At 42.5% G+C, this 18817-nt stretch overlaps 1 protein-coding gene across 10 annotated transcripts in view; it reads right to left on the reverse strand.

Moving 5' to 3' along the window:
• The window catches only part of ANK3 (ankyrin 3), a 347448-nt gene that overhangs the window by 280241 nt on the left and 48390 nt on the right, over positions 1 to 18817 (reverse strand). Inside the window, exon 1 of one of the 10 annotated variants that reach the window (XM_063406079.1) lies at positions 10903 to 11116. The exons of the other annotated variants lie outside the window; for them this stretch is intronic. Within the exon in view, the coding sequence (XP_063262149.1) occupies positions 10903 to 10965 (63 nt within the window). The 5' untranslated portion in view covers positions 10966 to 11116. Of the gene's footprint in view, positions 1 to 10902; positions 11117 to 18817 lie in introns of those variants that run through there. 10 annotated transcript variants of the gene reach the window in all.

An 18817-nucleotide genomic window follows, 5' to 3' on the forward strand; every position in this document is an offset into this window, starting at 1 on the left:
CAGATGCCTGGAAAGGGTAAGTAGAAGATTTGTGGTTGTGGCCACCTACTTTACGTCCAAATAAACAGGGAAAACAGGGAGCAGAAGCACGCAGATGAACTCGTTACACATCAGGAATAAGGGGCTTGGCACAGCAAGAGAAAATATTAAGGTGGAAACAAATAACTTTTCAGATTGGTTGCGTTTGGGTTCTCTTGGTTCCTATTTGAAGGCAACGCTAGAGGGCAATGCAGAACGAACCTGCACCCTGCACGTCATGCCCAGCTGGGGCTGCTCCACAGCCTCCACGCAGCACCCATGGGCTCCTGGGGCTTGGGAACTTTTTAAACAAAATACCACGTCTCTCTCCTGAAAGAGAGAGGTTTGAAAAATACCCATTTCCAGTGATTTCACTTGATTTTTACTTTTGACAATACTAAGTTGCCAAGTAATGTGGTAATGTTACACGAATCTGGGCATACCACCAGCCATGTGGCTGCTCCAACTGGTACATCTGAGGGCTGGATAAAAAAAAAGAAATGTTGCAGTTCTTGGGTTTAACTATACTCCTACATTCAATAAAAGAAGTTATGCTCCTGTTTAAGTTACCCTGAAATTCAGCCTTGGATTTTTCTCTTCAATTTCTCTTTAACAGCATCGTGAATTAGGATGTTTCAGGCCACTATTCCACTTTCAGAAGTTCAGCTTTCAGACACATCACCTGCAGCCCTTACTGCAAATACAATACTTCAATATTCCTGACAGTTTCATCTATACCTGTGGATGAACAGACATCCTCTTTGGTTTTATTTTAACTGCCAGCAGTTGATCTTCAAATACTTCCATTTGTTGAGTTACCTAGTCACTAAATTTAGTGTATCAGTCAGTTATGAGGCTCCATAACAAAATTTTTACATCTTTTCAAAACTCCTCATAATTTTCACATTTTTAGAATATTTGTCTCCTACCATACATTAAAAAAGGGGTGGCTGATGAAATCTGCTCTAAGAGCAAAACTGTGAAAGTCCTATAAACCATATCTAACACAAGTTTGCTATAGATACTCGGGAACTGTTTCTCTCAAATAGTTTGCTAGTAGCTGATTACAATACTGTAAGCACCACCCCTGAAATACCTTTTGTTTAAATATCATTGTTAAAATATCAGTAAAATAGGCAGGGTTGAATCATCTAACTCAAGCTGTACTTTGATTCAGATCCCTATCTTCCTTGCTATACACATCACCTGCCTGGTTTTTGTTACTTAAAATTAGCATTATATTTATGCTCACAATACTTCTTTCTTTAAAAAAAAGGTTAATAACATCCTTTTATCCTCCATGGATGCATTCTAAAATAATATATAGCTTCATATTCAGCTGGGAATGAATGATGAATGATAGAGTGAATCTTCTGGCAAAGTTATTTACTCATTTCACCTGCCTAAGAAATACTTTTTCATATTTTTGCCTTCCAAAATGATTTCAGGTGATGTTTCTAATAACAGAAAAATGGTTTTTTACCAAGTGGCAAGGAATGCCAGGATGTTGCATGTAACTGGTAAGGAAGGGGCTCTAACATGGTGCAGGATAGGTTGGAATGAAAGGAAAGAGGTTAATTGCTTCCATTGCCAGTTGTACTCATTTATTCTTTTGAAGGAACTGTACAAGATCTGTGCAATGAACACACATGAAGACCAAGAAATGCTCTAAATGAAACTTGTTTGAAAACTGAATTTAGACAAGAAGAGTGATTGAGAAACCACTCTGTACCAAACAGGCTTAAATTTGTGGTGCCTGGATGACTGAAATAGCTAAATCTCACCATGGTTTAGGGTGGACTGACATCCCCATATTTAGCTTTTTCCAAAATAAAAAGACTATTAAATAAAGCCCCTCTTTGGTATGTGTCCTTCAGAGTCAATAGAATGTGAGTGGAACCAGCTGCCAGAATTACACAGACCATCTTTAATAACAAATTTTCAGCTGGAAAACTATTCCAAGTGACATCACTCCACTTGCTAAGGCTTTCCCCTGTGATAACTCCACACTGGCATTCCACTGCAAATATTAATTACTAATTAGTAGTGATACTGCCTCCCAAGAAAACACAACAGTAATTAAGCAAATGAAATTACAGGTCTGTTTAGGGGAGCAGGGAAAGGGGGAAGAGCCCTCTGCATCACCTGCACAGCATTAGCCCATGTGAGGGGAGTACCTGTGCTCTGAGGGCTCTGCATTCTCAGTCCTCACACCCGGCTGAGGTTTAGCCTGGGGAGGGCCACTCCATCACAATGAATTCCATCCTCATCACATCCAGCACCTCCTCTTTTGGAGGGCTTTAGCAAATACCATTTATCCTCATAGGCTGCAGGACCAGTACATCCCTGTTTCTTCGGAGGCAAACAAGCCCAGGCCCCGCCCCAGCCAAAGGAAAAACGCTGGGAATGAGCAGAGGAGGGTGAGTCTCCTCTCCTTGCTGCTGCCCAAGGAAATGCCACCAGGGATGGACCTTCTGCTTCCACTTCCTCCACCGCCTCCCTCATTTCCCAGATTCTCCCATTCACCTCCCGACACAAATTCCGAGATAATTAGCACACTAGAATCACTCAGACTAAAAGGGTCTTATCAACCTGATCAATCAAGTCTAAGAGCTTTTCAGAAAGATTCTCACTTTCCAGTTTAGAAACTGACAGAAATTAGTGATGGACCTCGTTTAAAAGCATCAGCCACTCCCTAAGGATCTCCTTAAGAACCATCGGGGACATCACACAAAAACCAGCCAAACCAAACTGTTGGTGCTCTTTTCACCTTTCGGGATTCGTGTCACTTCATTAATACCAAAACTGATAAAATTGCTCACTACAGATTAGTCCATGAATGACACACCCCAAAACAGAAGAAGAACACAGCTTGCAGTGATCTGTTGGACACAAATATAAACTCAGATCAAATGTGAAGGCAGCCACACACACCTCAGCAATACATAATGGTTACACAGCCATTATTACCCAAAAAAGTGTAATTCCCATCAAACAGCAGTTTTAAACAAAGCCATGAAGCAGATTTAATGGTGAATATGAAGCACCACACTTCTTCATATTATTCCCCTTCTCAATGCAAGATGCTTTAACAAATGATTCAGGCAAATCAATCCTTGTTTACATTCACAAATTGCTAATGCGCCACAGAGAATCCTCAGCACACACAACCTCTTGTGAGCACAAATCTGAAATAAGTCTCTGATGGTAACACCTTAAGTGTCTTAAAAAGACTTAGCTATGTATTTAATTTAGGCATAGTAAGATATGGGGTGTCTTACATTACAGAGAAATGCTAAATAAAATATACATGTGTAGTTTTAGCCTGCCTAGCCAATTAATCCCTTACCTTCCATGCCAAGGGAAGAATGACAAATTTGCCCAGTGATGGTTTGGGAAAGAAAGGATAGGAAAGTTCATGTCTGTTGCAATTTATCCAGCAAATACTTTCAACAGAGACAGCACCCCGCAGCCAACGGGATGCAACAGCCTGCACCTCCATTGGCAAGTTAGAAAAAAACTGGGAGACAATGTGGCAACTATTGTTTCTGTAAAAAATACATTACAACTATGTATACTCCAAACTTCAAGTCTGAGGTGTTTAGAGGAGTGATCAATGAGAATTCATTACATTATTGGCTTGATCAGATACCAAAAAGCTTCATCCCTTGAAAACCTAACACCAATTTAATAAAATATTTTTATACAGCATTAAGATTTAAATCCTGAAAGTGAACCTTTCTGACAAAGGAAAGATCCAACTGCCAGGAATGGTGTCCTGGTTTCAGCATATGAAGTTAATAGGGAGCTTCAGCAACATCTGCTTTTTCAGCTTAAACCCCACAATTGCCAACTTCTGTAATTACCTCTCCCCTGCTAAGCCACCTTGCTATTTTCAACTGAAAGAGGGGATGGAAGAAGTTCCCTCCTAGCAGAGTGTTGGCTCTCTACTCCCTGGAACTCACCCAGCACCATCCCCTACTCTACCTGGAGTCAGCCAGAGGTGGAGGAAAGCTGCAGGCTCCAACACCACCTCCACACGCTGGAAATGAGGTGAGGAGGCTGAGGAACAAGCCCGTGCTCAGGCAGGGTTATGCAGATACACATGCTCTTGTCAGGAATTCAAAGGGGGATGCCCAGATGCAGTTAGTTTTCTCAATCTGTGATTGACAGATTGATCAAAGTATTTTTAGCTTAAGTGACAACCATTATATAACTGTGATAAGCACTTCAACACCTACCAGACCTACCTAGGTGCTTTCACCAAGACCTACTGAATTCTACAGCTTCATCAGTCATAGGGTTTGGAAAAAGGGGATTGAACAGAGACCATTCAGGTCCTAAGGAACTTGGGAAAGATCCCCATAGGATCCAAAACAATTTGAAGTTTACACAGGGGTTTAATAAAGACTGTTCAAAAACTTCCATGCTGGTCCCGTCGCACTGATGACTGCAGAACTGCAGGATGAAACTGGAGCTGATCCACTGCGCCTCTTGCAGCTCAAACCCACTTTCCGTAATCAAATCTAATTGTAGCCTAATTGTAACTTAAAACAATTTACTGCAAAGGAGACAACCTGGCCCGGACAGTAAGTGCCCAGCTTGTGGAGCAGGAGACACTGGAAGTCCTCCAGCCGAGGCGCCAGCAGCGACCCAAGTCATGCTGGAACAATTCCCATTGCACTCCTGCTCTGCCACCCTGCGCCCAGCAAGCATTCCAAACCATTCCATTCCATTCCATTCCATTTCCATTCCATTTCCATTCCACCAAGGAAATGGACCCTTCAAGGGCCCTCAGCCCTGTGGGTGACAGAAGGTGTGAAAACACACAGGGCTCCATCCTGGAGATGGAAAACCCACTGTAAAGGGGCAGTGCAACATGAGGGAAGAGAGAAACAGAAGGTCCAACCCACAACTGGACTCAAGGCCATCAACTTCCTGATGGAGGATGTGCACTGACAGGATCATTCAAGGGAAGGAATAGCTGAGAAAAGGAGTGAGGAGATGCTGAAAGAGAAATTTAATAACAAAAAGGGGAGAAAGCAGCACATCCCTTGGAAAGAAGGCAGCATGGGGAAATGAGTGCTCCTACAGCAGCTGGAAATGTGGCTCATTGAAACAAGGGGGAGATTGCCACAAGAGGGGCAGAATTTGGTGAAAAAAAAAATCAACTGAAGCACTTTTCTACAGCTGAGCTTCTACTTCTTAGACCTATCCATCAGAAGGACAAGAACTATTCGCATATGAATTTTCTGGGAAAAGCTCAAAATTGTAGGATGAATTTGTGTCACGCGATCCAGTAACCTAACTCAGGTTTCATGTTCTCTCACAAACTGCAAGATTCCTCTGTTAAAAAAAAAGCATGTTTAAAAAAATCATTGTTTTTTTAGCAGGAGTGGTAATTGAGCAGCAAGATGGAAGGGCTGTCACTCAAGTTACAAGTTGTGTCACTCACCCCGAGTGAATTATGTTAAAAACATGAGTAACATAACACACCGTGCTGTTTCATTCCATATAGACTGTAACAACCTCTCCCTACAATTTCTGAACCATATATGCCTCGAGGCCAGGAGCTGCTGACTAATACTACCAAAGCTGGATATTGTCAATTAGAGTATTTTCTCCAGGGAAAAGGGACATTCAAAAGAGTAAGATTTTTAACTTTCTGTTACATATGCTTTCTTCTGTTCCAGTGTGATAAAAGACAAAAGTATTACCATGTACCAAAGTGATTCCAGTTGAGTGACAGGAATCAATACATTTTAATTTTTCTGTGTCAGTTCAGAAAACTGAGATGGCAAGAAAATGTAAATGTGTTTGATTCAAGGGAAAATTGTTTTAAAGCCTAAAATTTCGGAAAACAATTTAAGAATAGTCATAATGATTGAAAACTATTCCATTCCACTGTTCCTGGGTATTTACTATTTGGACATGCAAATGAGGAGTATCCTCCAGAAGTTCCAGAGGCTCTTTGGGCTTTGTTTCCTCTGTAACATATCAGCTGAAAATGTGAGGTTAAAAATCTATAGCATCAATAAAATGGATGCTAAACTGAACAAGTAGAAATTTGCAAGCAAGGCCAACCCAAGTCTATTTATCATGCACCAAATTCATTTTTCAGCGTAGGATGTATTGACATACTAAGGATTAAGACTATCACCATATAATTAAATTTAAATCTATAAGAACCATTTCTCATCCATAGAAACTTGAAATTAACAACATAGTATAAACTTTATTTACCAAGACAAGAATAGATATGGTTTCCCTATAGAGTCTATTTGCATTTTGTTTCACAAACTAAGCAGATTTTCATTTCTCAGCTTGTCAGGAACAACCCAAATTTAGAAATCAATTTAAACTCCACATAATAACTTAATTTTATGAATAAATTAAAAGCTACAAAACTATTCAGAAAAGTCTACCATGAGCATTTGCTTTACCATTAGCAATGAGTGCTTGTCCAGCGGGAGCAAACAGCAGTGAATGCTCTCCCCTGACAACAGTAACATGCATGGGAACAGAAGCAACCACATTAGCAAATCCAGTGGCAAGAGACAGCTTTGAAAGAAGTGCAACCCCACCAGAAATCTCAGGAACAGAACACCAGTGCTCATCTGGGCATGACAAAAGCTGGTATTCACAGGTGCTGAGTTAGGAGCACCAGGACATCCACTGCCACTGTACACACTGAGATTAATCATTTCACCAGGTAAGGATGAAATGCAAGAGCTCAGGGCCCCTGACATTGGCTCCACTGAAATCAGTGATGTCAGGAGAGACAGGATTTGCTTGTAAAGGACCTGAGCCAGCTCCACCAGAGCCATGGATAGCTCTTCTTCCACACCACTACTGTCTTGAAGTGGGGAATAACAGCTCATCACACCCAGGAGCCTCTGATCTCTCAGCACCTGTCCCCACACAAATTGGAATTCCTGCCCCTCGAAATTTCTCATCCCAAGACACACTGCTGACCAGATTTTCAGCAGTGTGCCACAACGGAAGAGTCCCCTCTGGAGACTGCCACTAACGCTGCTGAGTCAAACCTTGGAGTTACGACAGAGCAAATGTCCCTGGCAGAGATTGCAAAGTGTGTTCCCAGTGCACTGAGCCCAGGGTTTTGGCTCAGGAAAAGTGCATTGAGCTAAACTGCCTATTAGTCCAAAAAATAATGCTGGCTGCCCTAAGCAGCCTGACCCCAAACACTGATTTTTCACCTGCTGCAGAAGCAGCTGGCTCTTCCCTGCACAAGGCATTCATTCTTGATAGAAAGCAATGGAGCACAATGCTGAAATCATGCTACAGTGACCAACTCAGCAAGGCAGGTGAATTAATAAACAGATTAGAATGACCTTAAGAGGTCAGCATGAGCTCTCTCCTGTGTACTTTCAAGAAGAAACTCTACTTACACACTTCTCTTAGGAGTTTTCATTACTGATTTACACAATGCATACAATGGGAGACATCAGCAACAGTATTTGTGCAGGTTTTCTAAAGATCTTGGAGGAGGCAGAGGAAGAAGCGGAACAAAAGATTCCTCAAAACAAAAAATATGCATTTTCAACAAAGCTTCTGGTACGAGAGTTTAATGGGAAATTTCCCACTACTCAGGAGTGACTGATGCCCAGCAAATAACCATGAAATGAAGTGAGGGAAAAAATTGACTACAGAAGTTTTGGGCTGGTCTAATTTATTTTTAATTCCTGCACTTCTGATTATCTTCTAAAGCTTCAGATGACCATGGAATTCTCAAGGCTAATTTCATTCTTGAAGTTTGAAGGGGAAGAGGAAAGAATACTCTTTGTTAAAAACCAAAGCACATCTTACATCTCTAATGACAGCGGAGTTCAGTGCTCTCCTATGATTGAGATTCCAAAATTTACTGGAAAGTGATGACACAAACACAGGATAAAGCCCCTCCATAACACCTTGGGATTCAACTTGGAAGTTTCAAAACACTGACTCTGTAAAAGTGTGGCTGGAAATTGCAGGACAAGAGGCACAGGCTGCTGGTAGGGAGGAACCCTGAAGGATGAAGCAGGGAAACTAATTAGGCTTCCTATTCCATCAGAGCTAATCCTGTCCAGTGTAGCCTCAGCAATAAATATTGATGTGATACCTTCATCATCCTTTGAAAGCTGCATCCCCACTGAATACCACAGTGCTAAAACAAAGCATTGTTCTGCTTTCATCTAAATTGTCCATCCTTCTTAACAAATCTCAGTGACACCTCTTGGGTGGTTTCTTATCTTTATCCTCCCCACCAAGACTGGTATTTTCAGCATACTTGCTGAAAATCTATTCCTTTGGACAATCTGTTCTAAATCCAGAGCTTCTGCATGGCTTTGTGCTCAGAAGTGAGACCCTGTTTGCCAGGTGAAGGCTTATTTTTGAGTACAGCCTAATCATGTAACTCTGGAAAATCTGAACACACACTGCTGATTGCGTTTTCCCTATAGCAAACGGTGTGACCTTTTCCTTGCTGCCCCTCCTGCATATTTATTTCAGAAATGGTGAAAGAACAGGAAAACCAAAAGTGGACAAAGAGGGAATGGGACATGAACAGCAGCCAAAGAGAAGGAAGACTTGCCACCACTCAACTCTAGAGATGAGACAGAAGGCGAGGGAAAGGCTAAATATGGAGAAAGCACAGCTGCCAAGAAAGGAAGTCTCTCAAGAGAACAGGAAGGCAGGAAATACCCATTTCAGGACACCTTCTTTAGGATGGACAGGTGGCATAACTCACTGGAACCACAGACCCAGTTTTCACCTGGCTCAGGAGTTTACAGCCAAATGCATTTGTTTATCTAACTCCTCTTGGTTAGCTCAGTAATGCTCCCCAAGTACACCTTCACTGGCCATTCAGGGGTTTATCTTCTGAAGCAAAACAATAAATTTAAAACCTTCCCCCAAACACACTGTGAAAAGAAGGGCAAATTTCTGCCAAGACCAGAAAAATGATGGCTGCCTGTTGAAAACAGAGAAGTTCCCTTCCCCTCCGGCCATCCTGGGTCAAGCCTGTGTCTAGCACTGATGTGGGAGCAGCCTCAATGTGCAACCAGTCATGGGAGACGTGCTCCAGCCCAGCCCAGCACACCCCAGCTGCCTCCAGATTCCAACAGCACGAAGGAAAGCTCACACTGCGGGGGGACAGAGCTCTTCCTGCAGGTTTGAGAAGCCACAGCCTGGCCGTGTTTTGGCAGAGGTTTGAGGCATACCCTGGCTTTGGCTGCACTGGCACGGCAAAGGCTCGAGGCACCAAGGGGAGCCTCTGCCACCACCCCACAGACACCAAGAGCTGGGCTCTGCCCTCGGCCTCCAGTGCCCACAGCAGAAGCTCACAAATGTAAACGTGTCCCATTGTTCCCTGCAGGCACCCCCAGTGACCAGTGACACTGTCCCAGTCACCAGAGGGGGCATTGGGCAGGGCAGCCGTGCCCACCGAGGCATTGCCTTTTCGAGGTGGCAATGCAAGCAGGCTGTGACCAGCCACGGCTGGAACAGCAGGTCAGACTCCAAAATTGGCTTAATCCTAAATCCCCTGGGCTGCTCTGTCTTGTTGGTGGTTGGGTTGGTCCTCTAGAATACATGGTTCATCTGTATGAGCTTCAGCCAGAGAAGGTGGTGTGTTCCACAAAACTGTGGAACTACATTGTTGGATGCCATAAAAATTATTTCTGTAACATGGTAAAATATTAACAGTCAAAATATAAAACCCACCCCACCAGAATACACCAGAATTTAGGTGTAAATCTATCTCCTAGTCCTGAGGCAACCTATCATCCCTGACAGAAACATATGTCAGGAAGGTATCCTAATTTACCACTAAAAGCGATTTCAATTATATTTTTCCATGCCTCCTCCCAAAGCAGCTCTTTGCAATTCTGGGAGAATAGAAGGGCCAATATGGTTTAATTTGCTTTTTCAACAACCTGTACTGAATCCTTCACCAAGGAAATGGATTAACTATGAGGCTGTCATACACTTTCATATGGTAGGAAGGCAAACACATGCTCAGAAAATCAAGGGTGGGAGTCTGAATATATTCTCTGCAATAATGATAAACCTTTCAGATGTCTTTTCTCTACAGCAGCCAAGGGAATTCACATTATAAATTAAGATACCAAGTTAATATTTAAAACAAGTTAGAAAAAGCTGAAGAAGTGTACTTCCTAGATTTAGCAATCTGGTTTTTGAGTATAAACACATGAAAATCATCAATTTCCAAGTGGGAGGTAGAAATTACATGGATATTAGGAAAGCAAAAAACTGCAACACAGAAGGTAATAATCAAATTTGTCTTTTAAGCACAGTTTCAGGCAAAAGGCTTACACCATAAGAGAAATTAGTCTCACTGAAACTGGAATTTTATTCCAGAATTTAATTGACCACAATAATTTCAAGCCCCCCAAAATATATAAAACTGATCAAAATGACACACAGCAAAAACCACAGCTTTCATAAGATTAATGCTTATTGTAGACTTGTTTTCTTAGACATGTCCATAATATCCATTTACATGAGCACATGTTGATTATCAGTCTCTCCTTTGAAAAAGGCTTCATTCAGATACCTGTTTATTTGTAATCCTACGTTTGGAACACACTAGGAAAACTATAATCACATTGAAATTCTGTAACTAACATATATTTAAAGCCAGGAATACTAAATAATGCAAAACAACCGAGTTGCAATGGTAATACTGATTCCAGCAAAGAACACACCCATCAGCATCTAGCACAAACAGAACCATCCTGATTCTACCACCATCCTGATTCAAAACAAATTATCAAGCCAAAGCCACTCCACACCCAGAAGCAAATAGGTCGAACACAAAACGAGTCAAAACCAGAATTACAGCACACTGTCTGTACAGGGAGTTACCTTTTTTCCTTTCTTTTTCCTGTGAGCTGGCTTAGCGTTTTTCTCCTTCGCTTCCTCACTCATTTTTTCAGCAGGTAAATGCACAGGGGAAGGGGAGTAGAAGAGATCACTGCTTGTATTCCAACATGCAAAGCCACTCAAGTATTCAGAGCGCTGAAACCAAAGTCCATCTGCTGACGCTTCTCAGCAGGCGAGTGACAGAATCGCTGCTCCTGGAGGCAGCCTCTGCTCCTCCCGCACCGCCAGCCGGGGATCGCTCATTGCCTCGCTCCGCTCTCCCCCGTCAGAAGCGGGCTGCCCTCACACCAGTCCGAGCCCTCTCGACAGAAGCAAAGGCGTTCTCCTCTCTCTCTCTAGCAGTGCTCCCGAGCTCGGGTCTGGTCCGCGATTCCGGCTGCTCACCCGGAGCGGAGCGGGCGCGGCGGGCAGGGCTCAGCCGCGGGCGCGGGCGGCTCCCCGGGGCTCAGCAGCCCCTCGCTCCCCGCAGGCACAGCCGGCTCTCCGGGGCTCAGCAGCCCCTCGCTCCCCGCAGGCACAGCCGGCTCTCCGGGGCTCAGCAGCCCCTCGCTCCCCGCAGGCACAGCCGGTTCTCCGGGGCTCAGCAGCCCCTCGCTCCCCGCTCCTCAGGCACAGCCAGCGAGCCCCGGCCCTCCGGACTGCCGCTCCCGCACAGGACCCACATGTGTTGAACACATCGGGGCACACCAGAAAAGGAAGCCTCCAGGAGTGATAAAAGATCGGGTTACTGGATCTTAAAGCCACTCCCAGGCAGATCCGAACAATAAAAGGCACAACATGCTGCTGAAGAAATTGCTAGATGAGATGTTTACGTTTCCAGCAGCTCTATATCCCCGTCCAAAGGACCTGAAAATTGCCACTCTGAACAATAAGCTTTGCGATATTAATTATTAATCTCGTAAAAGCAGCAACAGCGTTTCAGCAAAACACACATTTACAACTATTGCTGCCTGTGCGAGCTTGCTCCTCCCTTGTTCGCCTGTTCCTCAGGCAGGATTTGCAGGGTCCCTGCAAAGGCAGCTCTCACACGAGTGTTACGTGCCTCATGTATGTGCACGGCTGGCAAGGCACAGATCATGTTTCCACATGCTGCCACCGCTGCTCCGCCGAATGCTTTGGCTACTTCCCTACGAGTCTCATGGAAAAAAAAAAAAAAAAAAACAAACAGGAGAGGCCAGGGACTTCAAAGCAATAATTCTGTCCCCTCTGTGCAGATGAAGACATATTACACACAACCCACACGCTACCAACAGCCATGACAGCAGCGTTCAACACCTCTGAATTACGTCACTGCCACATTTCAGGCTGTGCACATCTCTCTGGGCACATCCACAGATTCCTACACTGACACTGCCCCTCAGGATCCCCTTCAGGGAAGGGAGAGGGTGGAACAGGTATCAGACATCCTGCAACAGCCTCATACTGCAGGCTTGAGGCAGAAAAACGCTAATTTGCCCGTTTCTGAGGGGAAATCAATCACATCAGAGGTTGACAGAAGTGGCAATGAGAGGGTTTGCTGTGTTGTTATTTTGCTGGAGGTTAGGGGGTGGAGGTGATATTTGCCTTTGTTTGTTTGCATGTGAGGTTCTCCTTAAACAGGCAACGACCAATTAATACATGCATTTTGGGGGTGGGTGAGGTTCATATCAGGATCCTCCTGGCTTGCCTCTTTCAGATTTCTCGCCCTTCACCCTCCTTTCAGCAGCATTTCACTCATGACAAACAACACGCGTACCACAGCCTAAGAAAAGAAGAAGATGTAATGCACTGATTCATAATGCTATTTGCCTGAAAGCTTTCTCCTTGGATCATTCCCCTGCATAGGAATTTCAGGGAGCAACCACAACAGCACCATCAGATGGAAGCTGTTCTCTGTGTGCTGGCAACAAGTCCCTGTGCCCGCCGTCTCCATGGGCTGGAAACAAACCGGCATCACCTGACCCTGAGGCTCCAAACCAGGGAGTTAATTCCCCACATCAGCCTGGCAAGGTTGGTGTTCTCAGGAGCTGCACCTCATCCAGTGCAGAGTTTAAACAAACACCATCAGAACGTTACCCAAAATTAACCGTGAATCTTCATTTAAGTCACTGATGTATGATGAAATTCATACTTACAGACAATGCTTTGGTACAGAACACAAGCACTGTCGACAATGCACGAACACAGGAATTTAAATTTCACAGGCAGTTTGTTTTTAATGGCCATCTTGGAGAATGAAAAAGCACCCCAGCCTTTGCCAATTTGATTTTTTCTATGTTATGTTACAAACTAAACTGCTCTCTGCTGGTTAACAGTGGGTAAAACAATGCTTAAACAATCAAAATAACATCCTACCCTTAATGTACAAGCAATCCTCCTCTCTTCAAGACAATTTTCTGCTATGTGTGCATCCGCCTGGACAACACACTGTTTTCTGAATTAAGTCCAAATAGGTAGAGTTCAAGTACAATTAACTGTGTATTCTTAAAAATAAGTTTGGGCTTGGATCCCTAAAACTAGCTAGCTAAAAGAAAGCCTCTAATTTGTGGCATGCTTAGCTAATTGTATGCATGAAAAGAAACTTTGTATTATTTTTTAAATTAAAATGTTATAAATGGTCCTGCCTCTTCAGCAATAAAAAAAACCAAATGGCCTCTTCCCAGAGGAACTTGTTGGCTGTCAGATGCTGACACATTCAAATCATCCCCTCCTCTCAGGCTCCCACCGACCTTTGGTTATTCCAAGTCCAGCCCATGAGATTGAAACTGGTTTTTAGGTCTTAGGACACATCACATCCCGTCCATAACTCAGGTAGCACCAAAGATACTGAATTATCAGTGCCCTGTTTCAGAACACTTTTAATTTTTCATGTTTGCTCTCTCATTTTAACAAAAAATGAGTAATCTCCCAAGCACCGGTATATTTAGAAAGCGAAGGAAAAATCTAGATAAGCAATAGAAGAATTTTACAGTCACAAGATGCTCAGAGAGGTAGGAAAAGCTCTCACACTCCTCTCCTCCCATATTGCTCAGCTAACCATAGCAACCCTGCTGAAAAGAAATGCAATGAATCTCTCTTCCACCACTTGAAATAATCATTCATCTGTCAACATTTAGACACTTTCATGAGGTCTTGTTTTTCATTTACTCTTTACCTCAAAAAATTTGGCAAGCTCTTATACCCCAGGTAAGGAGGCAGAAGAGGCAGCTAAGTACTAGATAGAAGAGTACTTAATAGAAATACACAACAGATTTCTCAGGAAAGGCTTTTAGGAAAGAAAACAAAAAGAATAAATTATTTTTCCTTCCTCAAATCATGCCTTACAACTTTATTCCTCTTAATACCTCAAATTAACTTTGATAATAAAACTACTATCAGGTGACTGCTGACATAAGTCCTTCTCTAAATTACACTATGGAAATTATTCAGAATATCCTTCTTCCATCGCTAGGCTTTTAGCATGCTCAGTGTAACTCTGTGCATTTAAATGCCTAAGTCAACTGAAATGAAAGGAGAAATGCCAAACAAGACTGCCTGGAAAAACTAAGGTTTTCAAACACCCAAGAGAAGTCTCTTATGCACATTAAGGTGTGTCACAAGCAAAAAACCTGAACTTTAAAAAGCTCTGTATTTTTAAGAAACAACAGACAACAAGGAAAAATTTAAAGTTTTAGGAATTAGCTTAAAGAAAAAAAGCAATCAAAACTAAGGGCAAGTACCAGGGCAGAATTACCTTAAAATCTGCTAAGGAAGCATTGGCATTCAGAGAGAACATATGCTTAAAGACACTGCAGTAATGCTATGATCAAAGCAGCAGTTTGATAATTTACAAATTACAGCTACTATCTCCTGTCTAGGTAGCCCTTGCTCACAGAAGCATTTTCATCTTTCCAACATTCATAACATTTACTTCTTCGTGGAGGTGCACATATTTTGGTGTATTTTGTGTTTGATTTGGTAAGCTGCAGCAAAGGAACAAGATGCAGAAATCTAACCCTAAGGAAAATGCACAGCTCCCCGCAAAAGTGAAGTTAATGCTTTGAAATCCTTTGATTAATGATGAGAACATGCACGCTGCTCCCTGTAACTTGCTGCTTAGTCACAGCAGTGTCTACAAGTGAACTTTCCCAACCTCCTCGATGCGTATCAGTTCTAGGACAGTTTCTATTTTTAAATCAAAATAACTCGCATAAGAGGACAAGAGGATGGGCCAAGTTCTGTCTATCAGGACAGTTCTATTTATAAGTTGGAGTGCCTTGCATGCAGGAGGTGAGGGGGACACAAGTTGTTGTTGTTGTTGGGATCCTGTTTTGTAACCGCGAGCAGCGGGATCGAAAGGGAGCGCCTGTGGTGGTTCCTTGCCTTACAAAACGCCAGCCAAATCCAAAGAGCCAAGCAATTCCAAAGCCTAACTACAGGACTAAGAGCATGGAGAAAGCAGGCCAGCCAAAAACCAGCTTGCTCCTAATAGGTGTAGAAACCCACAAGCTTAATTTAACAAAAGTCTTGGGGCATTCAGCGTTAACTGCAGGATGGATTTGCAGATGGACTCCTTAGTGCTTCCTTGAGCAATATACTACCCTATAAGCAGCAAAACTCAAGGTTAAACCAAGTATTACCTAGACAGGAATGGAATTTATGCTGAGAGCATGGAAGGCAAATTAACTTTACTCTTCCTCCTCTTACGGAATTAAAACCAAAAGTCAATGTACAACATCTATTTTCCTTTCACATATGAAAGGAAATACTTCGTGAAAACATTAAAAGCTACGAAAAATGTTTTCAACTTAGTCTTGGTTTTCCAAATTCATAATCTGAGCAAAACAGCAGTTTAAGAAATTTCCAATTTAAATATTGGCATTACTGACTTCATTATCTTACAGTAGACATCTAACCCAGCCTATTTACCAATCTGCTCTTGTTTCCAAAGCTGCACGTGTGTAAGAGTCCATTATCCTATGCTAACATAAAAACAACCCAAACCCCACTTATCTTCAGGCTATGATGATGAGAATGGAGTGGGGGTTACCCCTTAGCAACCATACACAGTCGCTGGCAGAGCCCACTGTAGACTCAACTACCAACTTGCATATTTTCTTGGCCTAAAATTCCATGCAGGTTAGATCTGCCCCACTATCTCCTCCCTCCCTCTAAATGGAAGTCATGGAACAATATTCCAGAGTAGATGCAGAAATCAGCTAAAGAAATAAGAGCCCTCTGACCAAACTCTTGTTGAAGAGAGCCTCACTCTACTGTGCTAGCAGGAAAGAAGTTACTACAACTCCTTCAGCAGGACAGACAACTATGGTAAATAAAAGGTTTATTCTCAACTTAAGAAGCTAACTGAGAATTAAATACAAGCAATGGCAAAACAACTCAGGTTAACAGGTTAAAATGAACTTTTGTATTAAGTCTAGGGATGAACGTGAGATACCAACATGAATCAAAACCAGGCAGTCTTGCCATCACAATTACTTTAACATATGTTAGCTAACTGAATTTAGGAGCCTCGAGGACAAACACATCCCTTGAGCATAGAACTGAAGGGAGTCTGGGAGTGAAGCCCAGTCTGGCTGGGAAGTTACTCTCAGGGAGAAGGCAAGCTAAGAGATGAAATTCCTTCCCTCGCTCCCTTCAGGGGGTAAATTAGCTTGCCTTAAAACATCCTTCAGTAGCTGGAATTTGCAAGAACTCCAGTCCATTAACAGCGGGATACCAAACCAAAAATCAGGTAAGGAAAAAAGAATCCTATCACAAAAATCCTGCAAAATTTGTTAGCACAGTTAACATTGTCTGTCGACTGCATTTGAAAACACAGTTACACAAAGAGAACATACTTTATATCTAACATCCAATATAGCTCTATAAAGTCTTATTCACCAGCTGAGATATTTCATGAAAGAATCTGGTTTTGATTTTGCTCCTGTAGTGTTTTGCAAAATTTTATATATATACACACACACTCACATATATATATATATAAACATATACATATATATATATATGCACCTTGGGTTTTTTTGAAGTTTTCTTCTAAGTGTAAGCCTAGACCAGACCATTTTGCTAAGCTAAGATAGAAAGTTTTGCACGAAGCACACATATTGCTGTCAGGACAGCCTTGCAGAGGAAGGATGGGAGTGAGAGCAGCCCCTTTTGGACAGACCTCCACAGGACCACAATGCAGGGCAGAGAAGCCCCACCCTACAAAGGAATATTTCAAAGTATTTCAGTGTCCCTGTCCTTCAGCACCTTGGCAGGACAGGGAAGTTGTCCTGCCAGCACAGGGTGCTTCCCAGCAGGCAGGGTTTACATTTAGGGTGGGAGAGGACAGCACCCAGGGCTGGTTTCCACAGGCTGTGGCAGCCCCACGGCCAGGGGCAGGCATGTCACCTCCGCACAGTGCCACCAGGCCAGGGCTCCTGTCATCACAGGGTGTTTGTCTGACATCAGAGCCTCAGAACAGCTCATCCACGGTCAGAGTCTCTCAAATCCAGCACCAACCCCATTAGGACAAGAATGTGGGGCAGTGGAAGGTGGCACGGAGCAGATCCACACACCGGTGTAGGGAAAAAAGTAATGTTGGAGCAATTCTGCTTTGGGAGCACATTTGGAGCATAACAAACACACCAAGCTATCTAGCAGCTTTTTGCCTAATTAGAGAGAAAAAATGGGCCTCGTGACATTTTGGTTAGGAGACAATTTTTCCATTGCTTACCTTTTAATTTAAATCATAATATCACAAGTATCCGCTATAAACGTCAATTTAAAACTGCAAGAGAAGCACCAAATCACAGCACTAACTGAAAAGTGCTTAACATTAAAGCCTGACGCTTCCACTGAGGGATAAAACAAAAATTATTTCTAGTTTCATGACTATTATGGCCCAACAGCTCCTTAAGTGTGTATAGGAGCTGTTTAATGGTCATCTGTCCAAGTGCCTTTTAGAGATAAAACCCCCAAATTTGATACCCCAGTCTACAATGTTAACAGTTATTGCAATATTATCTATAAAAATCTGTTCATATTTGCACCCAGACAGCTATACTACAATATAGTTCTGAGGTAAATAAGCTTATATAAGCTATCAAATCAGAATTTTTGCCCTCCAGAGATTAAATTTTCCTTACGTGTTTTGGTTATTTTGCATTCAGACAAAAACACGACCAAGAAGAAAATATTTGGGGGCAGGAGAAGAAAAAAGAGGGGCCATTTGCACTCCTGCCTCTCATCCAATATCTTTCCCCTGCTCCACGTTTTAGGAAGGAAAAGGTGCCAAAAATTAGGCTGTTTTCATTAAAAACTAATTATTGGTTTGTGGGTTTTGTTTGTTGGTGGTGGTTTTATTAACATCAACAACAACAGGAGCAGTAGTTTCTGTGGTCCAGCTACAACACAGAAAACCAGGTGGAATGATGGCCACAATTATTTCACAGAGCACTAATGATGGGTGATACCCTGTTTAGATTGCAGGCTGCTTGCTGGCCATGATTAGATTTCTCTCATTAGAAGATCCGTGGATGGGAATGAATTCACAGATAATGGAGAGACAAGAGAGACTAAACTGGAGGGAGGGTGTAAGAGGTCAAACAGCAAAATGCATTAAATCTCATCACTCAGTAATACCAAGAGAGATGTTAAATTTACTTTCTCCCTCACCCATAATTTGTGTTGTCCCAGAGAAACTCATAGCAACAGATGTTTTTAGCTTTGGTGTGATTTTTTTTTCTTAAATCTCACGTAAAGAGTAAAAGTAGTTTAAAGTTTCATCTCTTCTCAACATGAAAATAAGTAACATTTTTCTTTTTAAAAAACAACAATCATATGAGGCTGCCCTAGGTCTGTGCCTGTCAATTAAAACCATGCACTTTTAATTGAAATTACGAAGTTAATTTACACACAGCTCAAAAGGAACAACTTC

This window comes from Prinia subflava, chromosome 9 (assembly GCF_021018805.1).
Source record: "Prinia subflava isolate CZ2003 ecotype Zambia chromosome 9, Cam_Psub_1.2, whole genome shotgun sequence".
In the NCBI taxonomy this organism is placed as follows: Eukaryota; Metazoa; Chordata; class Aves; order Passeriformes; family Cisticolidae; genus Prinia; species Prinia subflava.